At 57.6% G+C, this 15,873-nt stretch overlaps 1 protein-coding gene across 1 annotated transcript in view; it reads left to right on the top strand.

The window, feature by feature from the left end:
* Window positions 1–15,873, top strand: part of CROCC (ciliary rootlet coiled-coil, rootletin) — a 45,913-nt gene that overhangs the window by 718 nt on the left and 29,322 nt on the right. Inside the window, exons 3-9 of the mRNA XM_046661773.1 lie at window positions 6,164–6,305; window positions 7,546–7,700; window positions 12,460–12,645; window positions 12,741–12,824; window positions 12,899–12,960; window positions 13,044–13,209; window positions 13,742–13,848. Coding sequence (XP_046517729.1) covers window positions 6,164–6,305; window positions 7,546–7,700; window positions 12,460–12,645; window positions 12,741–12,824; window positions 12,899–12,960; window positions 13,044–13,209; window positions 13,742–13,848 — 902 coding nt within the window. The remainder of the gene's footprint in view (window positions 1–6,163; window positions 6,306–7,545; window positions 7,701–12,459; window positions 12,646–12,740; window positions 12,825–12,898; window positions 12,961–13,043; window positions 13,210–13,741; window positions 13,849–15,873) is intronic.

Raw genomic sequence — 15,873 nt, 5'->3', positions numbered from 1 at the left:
GAGCCGCGGTCCCGGGCCCGGGGGCGCTGGGGGCGCGGGAGCCGCGGTCCCGGGCCCAGGGGCGCTGGGACGCTGGGGGGCGCCGTCGCCGGAGGAGCGCGCCGCGGGCGCTGCGGACATCCTGCAGGCCGCCCTGCTCCCTCTCCGGCCGCTTCTCGCGGGCGCCGGTGGGCCGGACGAGGCGGGGGCCTGCCCGAGCTGGGCGGCCTGCAGGCGCACGGCGAGCGCCCCCAGCCGGGGGTCCCTCGCTCCGCCGGGCTGAGCTGTCGTGGGCGGCCCTTCCCAACGGTCACCACGAACAGCAGATCCCTTCCTGCGGCTTCCTGTGGGCCGGGCACCGTCCCTGCCCTCCTGGTGTGCGATGTCACTTCACTTTCAGTGCGGCCCTGCGGAGTGGAAAATAGCTGCATTTTACTAACGAGGAAGCTGAGGCCCAGAGCGGTCAATGGCGTTGCCCAAGATGGCAGAGCCTGTGCAGAGATTTGGGCCCTCCTTGGGTTTCTCGAAATGAGGCCTGCGGCCCCCTGTGCCAGTCTCTGAGCTTGGCATTTTGAACGTGATTTTTATGCAAACCCAAGAGGACAGTGCTCTGGGCCCATGTCTGTCCCCTGGTGACCAGTCTGCCCAGCTCCCTCTGGGGCCCGGACTTGTCTAGGGGACTGGGACCCTGGGGGAGTGATCCATGAGGCTGCCTTCTGCCTGTTTTCATCTGAGATTTCCCTTTTCCTTAGCTGAGCCCACAGCAGGTGCTTAATAAACAAATCCCTTGGCAGGAGTGGCCGGAGGCTAAGCCAGGCCTGGCTCCTCAGTCGGGAGGGAGGGTTCAGGAAAGACCACGGGAGTCAGGATCCGGGGATCTTGGGAGTTTCCCTGACTTAGCGCCTCCTCTCCCATCTTTCTCTCAAGCTCTGGGGACCGGGGTCAGCCCTTGGAGACTAGGCACCCTTCCCACCCAGGAGTCCTGTGGGGGGCACTTGCCTGATTTTCCCTGGGATCCCTGAACTCCTGCGATGTGGCAGGTGCTGGATATGTGTTCACTGGGGTCCTTCTGGGATCCCAGTCTATGAGTAACGTCATCCATGGCCAAGACTTGCTCAGTGTAACCCCCGCCAAAGCCCAGGAGCATCGTTTCTTTTTCTTTTCTTTTTTTTTCATTTAGTTTCTATATTGTTGTCTCTTCGCATTCATTCATTCATTCATTCAGCAGCTGTTCCTGGTATTTTGGGCCTTAGGCATTGTGGAGACAGCAGCGAACAAGCCCCACTGGTCCCTGCCCTTGGAGAGACAGACAACATACATGTTGGAGAAAACAGTGACTGACTACTGGCAGGGACCGCTTTTGCTGGGAGGTCAGGGTTTGCTTTCTCAGAAGGTGACATTTTTGGCCAAGGTCTAATTGACAAGCAGGAGTGAGCCATGACAGGAAGGGGGAAGAACATTCCCGCAGAGAAAATGGCAGGTGCAAAGGCCCTGGGGTGGGAGCATGCTTGGTGTGTTTGAGCATCAAGAAGGCCAGCATGGCTGGAGTGGAATGAGCAGAGGGGAGAGGGAAGGAGAGGAGGTGGGAGAAGCAGGTCGGGGCCAGATCGGGCAGGCCTTGTATGCTGTGGCAGGACTTCGAATTTTATTCTGAGTGCGAGAGGAGGCAGTGGGGTGGTAGGGAGGGGGGTGTTTGAGAAGAAGAGGGATGTGATCTCTACTCTCTGAGAATAGAGTGGGGTGGGAGGACAAGAGGGGAATGGGGAGACCCATGAGGAGCCATCTCTGCCATGAAGAGATGGCACTGGCTTCTGTACAACACATCAGAGACGCAGCATGGTGCCTGGCACGCAGTAAGTGCAACATAATGGTAGCCATTGCGTTATTGTTTAAAACTGTGGAGCCAGGCATACCTGGGTCTTAGCTGTGGCTTCAGCTCTTCGTGGCTGGGTGCCGTTGAGCAAGGTATTTAATGTCACTGAGCCTTAGTGTTGTCATCTGTCAAGTGGGTAGAACAGTACCTACATATGGGGCTGCCAAACAGATAAGGGTCGGATGCAGAGTTCTGGGCACAGGGCCCGGCTCGTGGCTGGTTCAATATTTTTGTTATAATTTCTAGTTAGCAACCGGAGAATAAAGAAGGGGTAAGTGGGCAAGAACAGCTAGTATGGTTGAAACTCCCGAGTCATCTTGGAGGGACTTTTTGGCCAGTTCCTGCAGCCAGACCTGGCAGACAGCAGGTTTGGAGGGTGGGCAAGGGCTGAGCAGGGGTTGGGGGGGGGGATGGTGCAAAGGGTGTCCCCTCTGTATTTGTTCCCCAAACAATGGCTGAGGGTCTTCTGTGTACCAGGCACAACGTTCTAGGCTGGGGACTGAGACGAGCCAGGATTACTAATGACATAATGATAACAGGAACAATAGCCAACACTTAGCCACCATTGAACTTAATTACCTCTAGTAATTAAGGCAATGCTAGCTGATGTGATGGTGAAACCCCGAGATCTCAAGAGGCTTAACACAACAGAAGTTTATTTCTGGTTCATGAGAAGTCCTGCTGGGTGTTGGCAGGTTGCTTTCTGCATGGTGACCCATGGACCCAGACCCCTTCCATCTTGTGGCTCTGGCATCCTGTAGGATTTCAGGGTTATTTCCAGTTGGTAGACAGGGAAGGAGAGAAACAATTCTTCATGGGAGGTTTTTTTTTTGTCTTTTGTGGGTTTTTTTGCTGAGGAAGATTTGCCCTGAGCTAACATCTGCTGCCAATCTTCTTCTTTTTGTATGTGAGCCGCCACGACAGCATGGCCACTGACAGATGAGTGGTGTAGGTCCGCACCCAGGAATGGAAGCCAGGCCACTGAAGTGGAGCATGCCGAGCTTAACCGAGCTCGGCCACCAGGGCTGGCCCATATGGGAGGTTTTTATAGGCCAGGTCTGAAGTGGGAAACATTCTTTCTGTCTTAATTCTACTGGCCAGAACTTGACTACATGGCCATATCTGGCTTCTAGCCATTTTCCTAAGAAGGATCGGAAATTTTTTTGGTGAGCACATGGCAGTTTCTGCCACACTGTATCCAGGCACACAGCTAAGCATGGGTCATCTTATTTAATCCTCAGGTTAGAAGCAGACACCATTATTGTCCCATTTTACGGATAAGGAAACTGGAGCTCAGAGAGGCAAAGTCACTGGCCCAGCATCACCCAGCTGGTGGGGAGGCACAGCCAAGATTGGAGTCCCGGCAGTGAGAGGCTGACGCTGTAGCATCCAGACTTTTCCTATGAAGAATTCAATCATTGTTTCGAGAATTGGATGGAAGCTGCCGGTGTTGGAGAGCGGCACACATGCAGAGGGCTTAGATATCATTTCTTGGGATCTGCAGAACCCAGTAGGACTCTAGCGGGAGAAGTTTGGGGGCAAAGCCAAGGGTTGGTATGACCCAGTGCCCAGGGTCCTGGCTTCCTGCTCCCTTCCCCCAGGCCTTAGGGCACTGGCTGGGGGAAGACACAGAATAATTCAGTTCAGTTCACCTCGCACATCTGGGGCCCTCTGTCTGCAGAGCGGGGCAGGCAGGGCTGGAGGTCCCCAGGGATGTTCGTGGCCTCCCCCTGCTCTCGTGACGGTGTGCAGCCTGTGGAGGGGTTTCTGGAAGGTCTCCAGAGGTGGGAAATGGGGGTCCCAGGTTTTGTAGTGACAGCTGTCTGCCTCTAAATCTGGCCTTGGTTGCCATGGCCACTTGACGGCGCTTACCTTTTTGGCCTGGTGTGCCCTGTTTCCTGGTTTTCCATTTGCCGAGCAGATTCCCTAGTTGGGGGTGAGGGGTCCAGGCTGGACTAATGTGCATTTATGCAGCACCTGCTGTATTCCTGGGTCTGACCTGGACTCAGTGGTAGAGTCTTAAAGTGCAGATGTCCCAGCCTTGCCCTCGAGGCACTTCCTAGGAGGCTGTGTGGCCTACACGGAATGAGCTGTGGCCTTGCCTTGAATAGGTGGGAGCCCCAAACACTCAGAGCCTCGGTTTTCTCATCTGGAAATGTGTGGAGGTGAGGATTTAATGAGATATCGTGAATGTGCCTCCCATGGGACACTGCACTTAGCGCAGAGGGCGCCCTGAGGCCCAGAGGCAGCAGGAGCCTGGACCCGGGAAGCTGATGGTGGTAGGAACAGGAGCCGCCATTTACTGACTGCTGGCTACGTGCCAGCTGCGGTTCTCTAGCCCTTACACCTTGCGGCCCATTTCACCCTCAGCCTCACAATAACTCTCCGTGGTAGTCCCATTAGTCCCATTTTAGAGAGGGGGAAACTGAGGCTCAGAGAGGTAACCTGTCCAAGGTCATACTGCCAACTGGTGGCAGAACTGGGTTGCCAGTGCGACCCCAGATCTGACCCTGACTCCAGAGCTGCAGGCCTAACCACTGTGCCATCCAGCCTCCTTGGCACAGGAAAGGAACAATGGGAGGCAAGGCAGTGGATGGACCTCTGAGCCCCAGGCCCCTGCGGTACGGGGACTGCGGTACAGGGACTGCACACATCAGATTTTCAAATAAATGAAGTTATATACTTAGCGAATGCTCTCTCCGAGCCCAGCGCAGAAGCACACAACCTTTATACACACTCGATGTTTTGTTTAATCCCCGAGAAAACCCTATTAAGTGGGTGCCAATATTATCCTCATCTTACACAAGTACTCAGGCTCAGAGAGGCAAAGCTGCTTTCCCGAGGGCACACAGCCAGTGGCAGGGTGGAGGTGGGAGCCCGGGTGTGGAGGATTCAGTTCCTTGATGGTCTGGGCGATTCCACCGCTGACTTCTTTGCCTTACACCTGATGAGGGAGGTCACCCCAGCACCCTGTAAATACAGCAAACCATGTGGCCCCGTTCTGGGTCAGCAAAGATGGTCTGGAGGACTCTGGCCTTTCATGCCTCCTGGATGCTGACCCCACCCTGGACTTGGAGGGCTCTAGGGCCCAGCTGCTGGGGAGAGTGGAGTGTGTGTGTGTGTGGGGTGGGGGGAGGTCCTCACCTCCAGGTCCCTCCCCACCCCCTTGCCTTTCTGCTCCCCCTCCCCCCCCACCCCTCGTCATCCTTCCTCTTCTCTCTGTCCCCCTTCCCCTCCGCCTCGCTTCCCTCCCCTCCTCTCCTTTCCATTCCCCTCCCCCTCCCGGGGACCCGCCCACCTCCGCGGTCACGTGGTTGCACCGCGGGATTTAAGCCTAATCTGCCCGCTGCTCAGCGCAGCAGTCCGGCTGTGGGGCACCGGGGCTGACCTAGTCTGCGGGGCCCTGGAGGAGGGGGGGAGGAGTGCCCACAGCCTCCCCTCCATGAGCTTGGGGCTGGAGGGGTCGTCCGAGGCCCAGCCGGCGCTGGAGACCCTTATCCAGGTGGGTCTTGGGGGCTCTGCCCACCCCGTCCAGGGCAGGGGATCGCGGGCCTAGCAGGAGTGGGTGAGGGGCGGGCGCATCTGGGGGAGAGAGGTGTGGTGATGGGGTGCACAGGGGCCCCAGCTTTCCGCTCGGGCCAGGCTGGGGGTAGAGGCGTGAGTGGGACTCAACTGCTGTGGTTCCCTTATCCCCGTGCCCTGTGCCGGGTGGAGGGTCCCTACTCCCAGGTTTTAGGGTTGGGGTGACCAGTGCTGGCACAGTGGGGTCCTCACCCATCTAGGGTCGGAGCTAGATTGGAGCCCCCACCACTGCTGCCCCGACTGGGTTTGTGAGTGGGTGGCGGGGTTTGGTTCATGTCTCTGGCCCTCAAGGGGGCCTCCTTCCTAGGGCAGGGGACAAAGAGTGTCCTCCCAGGGGCCTGCCAGTGGCGTAGTGGTTAAGTTCACACGTTTGGCTTCTGCAGACTGGGGTTCGTGGATTTGGATCCTTCCGTGGCCAGGTTCACGGGTTCAGATTCCAGGTGTGGACGTACAGCCTGCTCATCAAGCCATGCTGTGGTGGCATCCCACATATAAATAGAGGAAGATTGGCATAGATGTTAGCTCAGGGCCACTCTTCCTCACCAAAAAAAAGTTTCCTCCCTTGGGGCTTTTTCTGATCCTAACTCCCAGGCTTCCTTTCATTTTGGAGACCTCCTGAGGGTCTCCTGGGCACCCACATCTTGGGCGGCAGGACTTTGCCCCTCTCCCACCCAGGCCAGGGAGCCCAGGGTCCCAGGTACCCTGCCGACCCTCTTTCTTTTCCCGCAGACACTGGAGAGCAGTGTCCTGGGGCTGGGCCAGGAGAAGGGCCTGAGCGTGCAGGACCCAGCCCAGGAGTGTCAGCTTGCCTGCCTGCCTGCCCGCATCAGGGAGATTGTCACCCGCAACTTCTCCCAGCCTGAGAGCCCAGGTACCACCCGTCCTTCTCCTGTTCCACGGACACTGCCACATCCCCCTTCTTCTAACATTGCCCCCCTCAATGGTCATAATGATATTAATGATTTATCATTCATTTCTTGAATATTCTCTCTGAGGGAGGCACAACCCTAGAATGGAGGGACCCGTTTTACAGATGAGGAAATGGAGGCTCAGAGGTGTAATTGCCCAGACTTGTTCCCCAGGCGATGCTGCTAGAAGGCAGGGCTGAGTGCCCCTCCTTGCTTGCCCACAGCCTGCTGCAAACACTTCAGCTCCAAACACCACGTTCCCTCCCAGGGAAGGTGTGAGTTGGCTGAACCTGAGGTTACAGGGCGAGGGCACCTCAGCTTAGCCCAGAGCTTTGCAGGAGTCCGAGGAGTGGTGCTGTCCATTCCCAGTGGGGAGGAAGGCTACTTTGCCCCTGCTCCTCCCGGCGGACGGCAGCCACCACCTCGGATGTGCTCTGAGCGTCCGGGAAGGCACTCAGCTGCAGCCGGCATGTTTGCAGCTCTCTTGGTGCCGTTTCTGGTGCTCCTGCCGCACTCCTTGTCCAACCTTAACCACCTTGGGAGGACCAGGGATACTGGGGCCCCTGCGAGCCCCAGACAGAGAGCCTTAGAGAGCCCGCACCCCAGGCTGGAGGAGCCTGGAGGCCCGTGGTGTGTGTCCACTTCTCCGGCTGGGGGACGGGGAGCCCACAGGATGGGAGGACACTTTGACTTCTCCCTCTGGCCTTCCTCATCCTCCTCCTCCGCCTCCCCATCACCTGACCTACACTATCCTAAGCTCGGGCCTCAGAAGTTACGTGGAGCCCTTCCCTTCGGTGAGGCTTCCCTGCTCTCCTGGTCTGGTTACTGTTCCACCCATTTCACAGATTGGTAAAACTGAGGCCTGCGGAAGAGCAGTAATTGGAGAAGGAAGGAGCCAGAATTCAGGCCTGAGTCTTCTGACTCCTAGATTCAACCTCCCTGGGTGGTTCACCCCTGGGCCTGCTGGCGCCACACTTCAGCTATGGTTGTGTCCACTCCACGTCTAGCTCCAGGCCTGTCTCTGCCCACCTTCCTGTTCTTCAGCTCTGTCCATGCCATCCAGTGCTGCATCCGCTCCCACCAGGCTCCTCCTGGGGGCCTGGTCCATCTTCCTGCTCCAGTGATGGGCCGGGCACCCACAGGGGGAGAACGGCCCCCTGAACCCAGGTAGAAGCCAATCCTGTGCCCGCTGTCCTTCTCCAGCCCCTCTGCCGACCCCAGAGATGGCATCGATGCTGTCGCTGCAGGAGGAGAACCAGCTGCTGCAGCAGGAGCTGTCCCGCGTGGAGGACCTGCTGGCCCAGAGCCGGGCCGAGCGTGATGAGCTGGCCATCAAGTACAATGCAGTCAGCGAGAGGGTGGGTGCTGCCCGGGGCTGAAAGCTGGGCCTGGGGCTCCCCTGCTGTGAGGGTGGGGAGACAGCTGGGGCAGGCCCGCACCCGGGGCAGGATGTGGGCCCTGCCGCAGGCCAGCCGGGGTTCCAGCTGTGGCTCTGCCAACGTGAATGGCCTGGAGTAAATCACTCTTCTCTAAGTCTTTTTTCTGTAGTGGGGATGGTACTATGATGTGGAGGAATCCCTGAGATAATGGAATAAAGTACCTGCCACTAGGGGTATCTCATCAAGCAGGTCTGTCCCAGGCCTGCTTGGGGTGAGGGGCACAGAGAATAAGACCCCTAGAGGCCCCTACCAACTTGAGTTTCTGGGCATCTCCCTATGCTCCCATTTGCGTGGACTTGGGGTCCACCCAACAGTGGCTGGCGGCTGGGACAGGCTGGGGTAGGCAGAGGCAGCGTTCTGCAGGCCCTCTGGGGTGGCCACAAGACCTCCTGCCACTCCCCACGGGGGAGGCCCACCCGAGGAAGGCAGGCTTGCTTGCCTCCATGTCTGGACAGGATTCACATCCCTTGGGGGCCTGTGCTGCAGGCTTGTGGGCGTCTCAGGGCCAGAGGTGCAAGTTGCTGTTGATGCCCTGTCTCCTTTGGGCCTCCAGGCTCATGGGAGGTGACCCTGGGGAGTTGATGGTGGCTGAAAGTTGGTAGGAGAGTTGCATGAGGGAGGGAGTATGTGTGCAGATGGGGGTGTGTGGGTGGTAGTAACAGTCGTAATCGTAGGTACCACTTATTGAGTGCCTACTATGTGCCAGGCACACGCTGGGTTCTTTACGTTTAATGCACCAAGGTCAGGACCGTTATGATGCTCATTCAACAGAGGAGGTAACAGAGGTTCAGAGAGGGAAAGCACTGTGATGGGGTCACAGAGCCTGTTAAGGCTGTTTCTCGACTCCCAGCCCAGGGCCCTGCACTACAGTTTTGTTTCCTGGGTCTAAGAAGAGATAACTGGGCTGGAAGTTCCAGGGGACAGCTGGCCCTGGGCTGGCACGACCTCAGACGTGATCCTCTGATGGTGCAAGTGGGAGACTGAAGCCCAGAGATTGAAGCTGGCCCAGGGTCCCCTGTGTGGTACTGGCAGAGCCAGGGTTGGCCGAGGGCCCCTGAGCCAGGCCTGTCTACGCAGGGGCTTGCATACCCGTGTTGGGAAGAGGGATCTGCATTTCTGCGTGTGGTTGTGGGGTGCGTCCTGTCCTGGTATCTGCCTGCCTGGACAAGCCCCCGACTTGTTGGGACTTGCAGAGGAGTGGGTGGGGGGCCCGCAGTGGCCCCTAGTGCTGGGGACAGTGCAGAGCCAGCTTTCCCAGGGTTTGCAGGGGGTGCCCAGGGTGGGTTGGCCCGAGTCCCGCATGGTCGGTGGTGACGGGGCCCTGAGCCAGCCCCCTCCCAGATAGGTCTCTCCTCTTTTGGCCCCTGGGGCAGTGCCAGGCCCCAGGGGGCTGCCTCTTAAATGCCAGCTTCTGACTGACAATGAAGCTAGCGCTGCCCCAGGCTGGCAGGGGAAGGGAAGAAGAGGTGGGAAGTGGCAGGGCCCTTTTCTGCTAGGACACAGCTGCTGGTGCTGGGGCTATAGCATAGGGGGCCCTGCCTTAGTCTAGAAAATGCCCTCATGTGTCTGGGGAGGCGCCTGAGCAGCATGTCGAGGGAGGCTGGGTTTGACTGTGCTCTGTCTGAGCTGATGTAAGTGAGGCCCCCCTGGAGGCTGGATTGTGTGAGGGTGACCTCGAGGCCTTTCCTTGGGGACAGGTCCACAGAGACCATCAGAGTCTGGAGATCATCTTATTACCGATGGGGAAACTGAGGCCCTGAGAAGGCAGCATGCTAGGCCCAAGGTCAGTTGTAGAGCGGGGCTGAGACCCCTGGTCTGGAGCTCTTAGGTCCTGCAATACTGTCTCTCCGTGCTGCCACTTGTCCCTGTGCCCGCAGCTGGTGGGGCCTGCCCATGTGGCTGTAACTGTTGCATGTAGGCAGGGTTGGGGGGCTGTCAGTGAGGTCGTTCTGGCCCTTTAAACCCCACAGCGTCCCTGCGATGGGGAATGGAGGCCAGGTCTGGATCTGTGTCCTGTTGACTGCATGTAGGGAAACTGAGGCAGGGGCTCCCAGTGGCCACCTCTCAGGTCGGAGGGAGGACCTCAGGGCCCTGTGGAGGGCCCTCTTCTTCCTGTCCCTGAGGAGCGGGTGTTGGGCAAGGCAGCTGGGATGGGAAGGAGGGAGTGGCCCCGCCTCCCTGGGCTCCCCCAGTGTCCATGGCAACCTGGACAGAGTGAGTGGATGCGGATCCTAGGGCAGCGGTTGCCAGGGGAGACAGTAAACTTCTTTCATCTTGGCTTGGTGGCAGCTTCCTTCCCTTTTGAATTATAAGTAAAACTGAAAGGCTGTTTTGTGAGGGGCCACATTTGTGGAAAGGGGTGAGGTGTGGCCGGGAGGGGCCTGGGTCTGGCTGTGAGCACTGGGGGAAGCAGGTGAGCACCCCGTGACTGCCCGAACCCCGCTAATGCATAGGAGCAGACAGCACCTGGTTCGCACAGATGTGCAAAGTATGCTACACACCAAAATACAACCCCGCCGGGGGATGCACTCAGATTCACAGACTGGGCACCGCGTAAGCTACACCCACAGCCAGACGCCACACAGTCCCACCGGGCGCAGAGCATGTCACCCAGACACAGCCGCACCACTGTGATAGACCCATTCCTCAGACTACATGACATATTGTCTCATCTCGTGGATGTGCACGAAGTATGGGGTCACCGACGCACCATGGACATATGCAGAGCCCCAACACACTCCCCAAACCCGCCCACTCATGGTCGTGCACACAGACATACAAACACGTGAACACATGGGTACACTCACAGACATACCCAACGCCTGCACCACAATGTAGGCCTGTGACCACAGATGTCACCTCACCCAAGTCCCCGTGAAGGCCCAGACACAGAGGCACGTAGGGTCCCATGTGGAGACAAATGACAAAATACAGCCCAGGGGCTGGCCCGGTGGTGCAGCGGTTAAACTCGCACATTCTGTTTTGGCGGCCCGGGGTTCCCCGGTTCGGATCCCGGATGCGGACATGGCACCGCTTGGCAAGCCATACTGTGGTAAGTGTCCCACATATGAAAAAAAGTAGAGGAAGATGGGCACAAATGTTAGCTCAAGGCCAGTCTTCCTCAAAAAAACGAGCATTGGCAGCAGATGTTAGCTCAGGGCTAATCTTCCTCAAAAAAAAAAAAAAAAATCCCACCCACACCCAGTGAAGTACAACCACATCAGTGCACAACACACACGGCATCTTGGTGCCACTGCCACCACACACAGATGTGGACACTGCCCGCCACCTGACAGGTGGACCCCCGACACTGCCTCCCCCATCCCCTCAGATTCTCTTCTCCCAACTCAAGGTGATGCCCCCCGAGCAGCCCCTACCAGTCCTTCCCTGTGGGTGGTACTCCAGTGGCCACCATCGCCCTGCCCCAGCGCTGTCCCTGGGGGGTGGGGGACAGAGATGAGGTTGTTTTCAGTTTTCTCTGTGGCTCATTGAGCGTCTCCTGGGCGTACTGGGTCCCAGCAGGCCTGGAGGAGCCTGTACCTGCTGCTGACCTGGCCTGAGCGCGTTATTAGCACTGCTGAGAGTAGCTGCCCTTGCTCTTGGCTTCCCTGGGACCCAGGAGGGGTGGGCATGTGAATGCCCTGCCTGAGCTGTAGCCGGCCAGGCGCGGGGGAGGTGGGTGGTGAGTGTGGGCCAGTGTCACAGCCAGTGAGGCTGGGCTGTTGTCCCCGTAGGTTCTCCCTGGGCACTGTCACTACCCTGTTAGTCCTGCTCATCCTCAGCTGCCTCCTCCCTCCCCCATTCCCCAACAGCTGGAGGGGCCCCTGGGACCAGTGGGTGCCTAAGCAGGTTAGGGGTTTCCACCCACGGCTGGTGGGGGCAGCCAGGGCTGGGTCAGCATCCCACCTGTGCCCGCAGGGTCTGCTGACGGAGGGGCTGTAAGCTGCCTGGGGGTGGAGGAAGCAGTGGGCAGCAGAGGCAATGGAGGGGTGGGAACCTGACCTGGGCTGGGACAGAGGGGCATCAACGAGAGGGGCTGTGTATTAGAACATTTGTGAGCGCCTCTTACAAATCAGCGTTGTGCAGTGGGGAGTGGGGGTGGGGCGGGAAGTTCATCTGTGTCACCCTGGGGATGTTTCACACCACCTGTGTGTGCTCTGTGTACACATGTCTCTGAGCTCAGATGTGCACACATGTATTGATGCCTCTGTTCGAATGTATTCACGTGTGCTCATGCTATTAATTCATGATCTCAGCAAACATGCCACAGTCACTGTTTTGGGTCTAAGATATGGTGGGGGACAGAAGCCAGGCTTTCCTGAGCTCACTCAGGCTGGGGAGACAGGGGCGTGGATCTAAGAATCCTCAACCACAGCCAGGATCAGTGTTTTGGAGGAGAGGCTCATGGTGTACCCAGGCTGCTAAGGTTTGCCCCCAGGTGCATCTCTGTGTTTTGCATGCACATGTTTGTGGGTCCACCTGCATGTGTCTGTGCACACCCTGTCTGTGTGTCCATGCATGGCTACATTAGCCTGTGCAAATGTTCCTTGCATCCTGGGCTTGCCCACACGTGCCTGCAAGGCATTGTGGGTCTGGGCCCAGCCTGGCGCCCCCTGCAGAGGCCTGTGCCTGCCTCCCCAGGAGGCCCAGGACTCTCACCTGGGGCCCTTCTCTGCAGCTGGAGCAGGCTGTGCGGCTGGAGTCCGGGGAGCTGGAAACGCAGGAGCCCAGGGGGCTGGCGCGGCAGAGCGTGGAGCTGCGCAGGCAGCTGCAGGAGGAGCAGGCCTCCTACCGGCGCAAGCTGCAGGCCTACCAGGAGGGCCAGCAGAGGCAGGCCCAGCTTGTGCAGCGGCTGCAGGTCAAGGTCAGGGTCACCCACTCCTGCTCCTACCCAGCCATGGGCTCACTTTGCCCTGCCCCCACCCCTGGGGCTAACCATCCGCTCGCACCCATCCGCAGATTCTCCAGTACAAGAAGAAGTGCTCGGAGATGGAGCAGCAGCTTCTGGAGAGATCCACGGAGCTGGAGCAGCAGCGGCTGAGGGTGGGTGCCAGGGCGGGGCAGGGCGGGCCCTTCATCCCTGGGTCCAACCTGATGCCCCCACTTCTCCCACGCAGGACACAGAGCACAGCCAGGACCTGGAGAGCGCCCTCATCCGCCTGGAGGAGGAGCAGCAGAGGTAGGGCGCCACACGGAGGGTGCGTGGCTGGCGTGGCGGTCCTCTCCAGCCACGTGCCCACTGCTCCCTTTTGTCCCACCCAGGAGCGCCAGCCTGGCCCAGGTGAACGCTATGCTCCGAGAGCAGCTGGACCAGGCGAGCTCGGCCAACCAGGCTCTGAGTGAAGACATCCGCAAGGTGACCAGCGACTGGACTCAGAGCCGCAAGGAGCTGGAGCAGCGGGAGGCAGCATGGAGGCGCGAGGAGGAGGTGGGCATGGGGTGCTGGAGGCCAGCGGGGCCTCAGGGGTGCAGCCTGACTCGAGGGGACCGGCCCTTGCAGAGTGGTGAGGACTCAGATGTTGGGAGAGGGAGGGCCCTTCTGGCCAGGGGAAGCCTGTAGGAGAGTAAAGGCTTGTCGTAATAACAGCTGGCCAGGTGCCAGGTGTGCATCTTCTCTGCTCCCCATAGTAACCGTGTACGAGGTGCCATCATCCTCATGTTAAGGAACCTGCCCACGGTCCTGCAGCTGGCGGCGGGGATGCAGACCGAGGTCCCTGGCACTTTCTCCCTTTTGAGTTGTCTCTTGCCACCGGGAAAGGCACTGAAAGCCCGTTCCCTGTGTGAGAGGGCGGCTCCGGAGCGCGAGCGTGACAGCTCCGACACAGCCTCTAGGCAGGCCCGGAGCTGCCCCACGGGAAGACCTGCTCCCCGGGCAACGGTGCCTCCTGGGGTGGTGAGAGCCGGGGCAGGACGCGGGCCGGCCCTCGCCCCAGGCCCTCACTCAGCCGTGTCCCCCGCAGTCCTTCAACACCTACTTCAGCAGCGAGCACAGCCGCCTGCTCCTCCTCTGGAGGCAGGTGGTGGGACTCCGACAGCTGGTCAGCGAGGTGAAGATGTCCACTGAGAGGTGAGGCCTGGCTGGTGGAGGGGGCAGCTCGGGGAGATGCTGCGGCAGCAACTCAACTCAGTTGAACTTCAGTCCAACCCAACACAGCTGCTGTGTGCCAGGCCCTGTGGAGAGGCAGAGGCGACTAGAGATGATTAACTCTTACTACAGGCGTGGCAGTCAGCATTGCCAGGTGTTTACTCTGAGCTGGCCTCTTTGTACCGTTTACTTCATCTAATGTCTACAGCATCCCTACGAGCTGGGAGCTGTAATAATCCCCGTTGTACAGATGAGGACACTGAGGCTCAGAGAGAGAGAGAGCGACCTTCCCAAGGTCACACAGCAATAAGTAAGTGGCCGAGTCAGGATTTACAGTTCCTACTTTTAATCCGCCAGAATATTCAGCTTCTGCTACCAAGGACCTTGCAACCTCTAATGATGAAAAGATGTAAAGTCCCAGAATTCTACGCTGAGGAAGTGAGTGGTCAGTGATATGAAGGTGGAGCAGGGAGAATGTCCTGGAGGCTCCGAAGGATGGGAGGGGTGGGGAGGTCAGAAAAATGGTTCAGAAAGGAGATGGAATTTGCACTGAGCTCAAGGGTTGGGCAGGATTTTAACTGACAGAGCTGGGGCACCTCAGGCAGAGAGAAGAGCAGGGGCAAAGGCTTGGAGGTGGGAGAAAATGGCAGCCAGCGGGGCTGGAGCGAAAGGCAAGTGCAGGGAGGTCCAGCTGGGAAGCGGAACGTCAAAGGCCTGCCCTGCAGGCCAGCTGAGCAGGTGAGGCTGCCGGGAGAGCCCAGGGGCAGACTGACCAATCTGTGTCCTTTTTTTACGTTAAAAATTTGTGTAATGAATGATCTTTTGTTAAAACCACTAAATACTCAACCAGTGGCCAAATTTCTAATTGATTCATCGATGTCACAGATGGTTTTGTTCACTGTTTGTCTTCACGATTTGTTTGAATCTGGATCCGCAGATGTTCACAAAGTGCAACGGGTTGATTTGTCTTTTAAGTCTGTTTTAACTTATTTGTTTGAGACACTGGGACGCTTGTCCTAAGAGACTCCCAGTCTGGATTCTGTGGTGTCAAAAATGCCTTTGACCCCTGTATTTACTGTAAATTGGATGTTGGATTTAAGGCTTGATCAGATCCAGGATCAGTTTTTGGGTTTTTGGTGAGGAAGATTGGCTCTGAGCTAACATCCATGCCAATCTTCCTGTTTTGTATGTGGGATGCTGCTACAGCGTGGCCTGATGAGCAGTGTAGGTCAGTGCCCAGGATCCAAACCTGTGAACCCTGGGCCACTGAAGCAGAGCACATGAACTTAACCACTATGCCACCGGGCCGGCCTCATTTGGATTTTTTTTTTGACGAGACTTCTGTGTGAGTGCTGTGTGCGTTTCCCTCAGGAGGCCCTTTATACCTGGGCGTCTCTTTTTGTGCTTGGCAGCGCCTGATGCTCAATGCCCAGATCCAGACATTCATCAGAGGGTGCAAACTCGCGATTGTCTCATTCTTAACTGGAATTCCTCTATAATGAAGCTCCCTGCTATTCAGTCCCCGGCGGTACAGTTCATTCCCGACGGGAAAGGATTGAACCTATTTGATGTATTTTAAATATGTTGTCTTTTTAAATTAGCATTTAAAGATTTAATGTTTTAGTTTTGAATAACTCACATATCCGCAAGGGTCACATTTCAGAAGGGTGTGCCGTGCAGTCTCCCTGCCCTCCTGGACAGGACGACCTGTTTCCTGAGTGACCTTCTGGGGTTCTCGTACACAAGCAAATGCCGCAGATCACACAGAGACACACACACCCACTTTTTATCTGTACTCTTGGTAGAATTTCATCTTTGCAGTTCTAGAAGCTGCTTTCTTCAGCTAATAGTTATGGTGGGGTGGGCCTGTATCAGGCTCTGAAGAGCTTCCCCACTCTTTCTTCTTCTCAGCTGCAGAATGTTCCACTGGATGGATCTATCATGATTTACTTAATAGCAGCCCCCTTTTGATAAACATGTGGGTTGCCGCTGGTATTTCTTACACGA

The sequence above is a fragment of the Equus quagga genome, chromosome 5 (assembly GCF_021613505.1).
Source record: "Equus quagga isolate Etosha38 chromosome 5, UCLA_HA_Equagga_1.0, whole genome shotgun sequence".
NCBI classification, from domain to species: Eukaryota; Metazoa; Chordata; class Mammalia; order Perissodactyla; family Equidae; genus Equus; species Equus quagga.
This window is presented reverse-complemented; position numbering and strand designations above follow the sequence as displayed.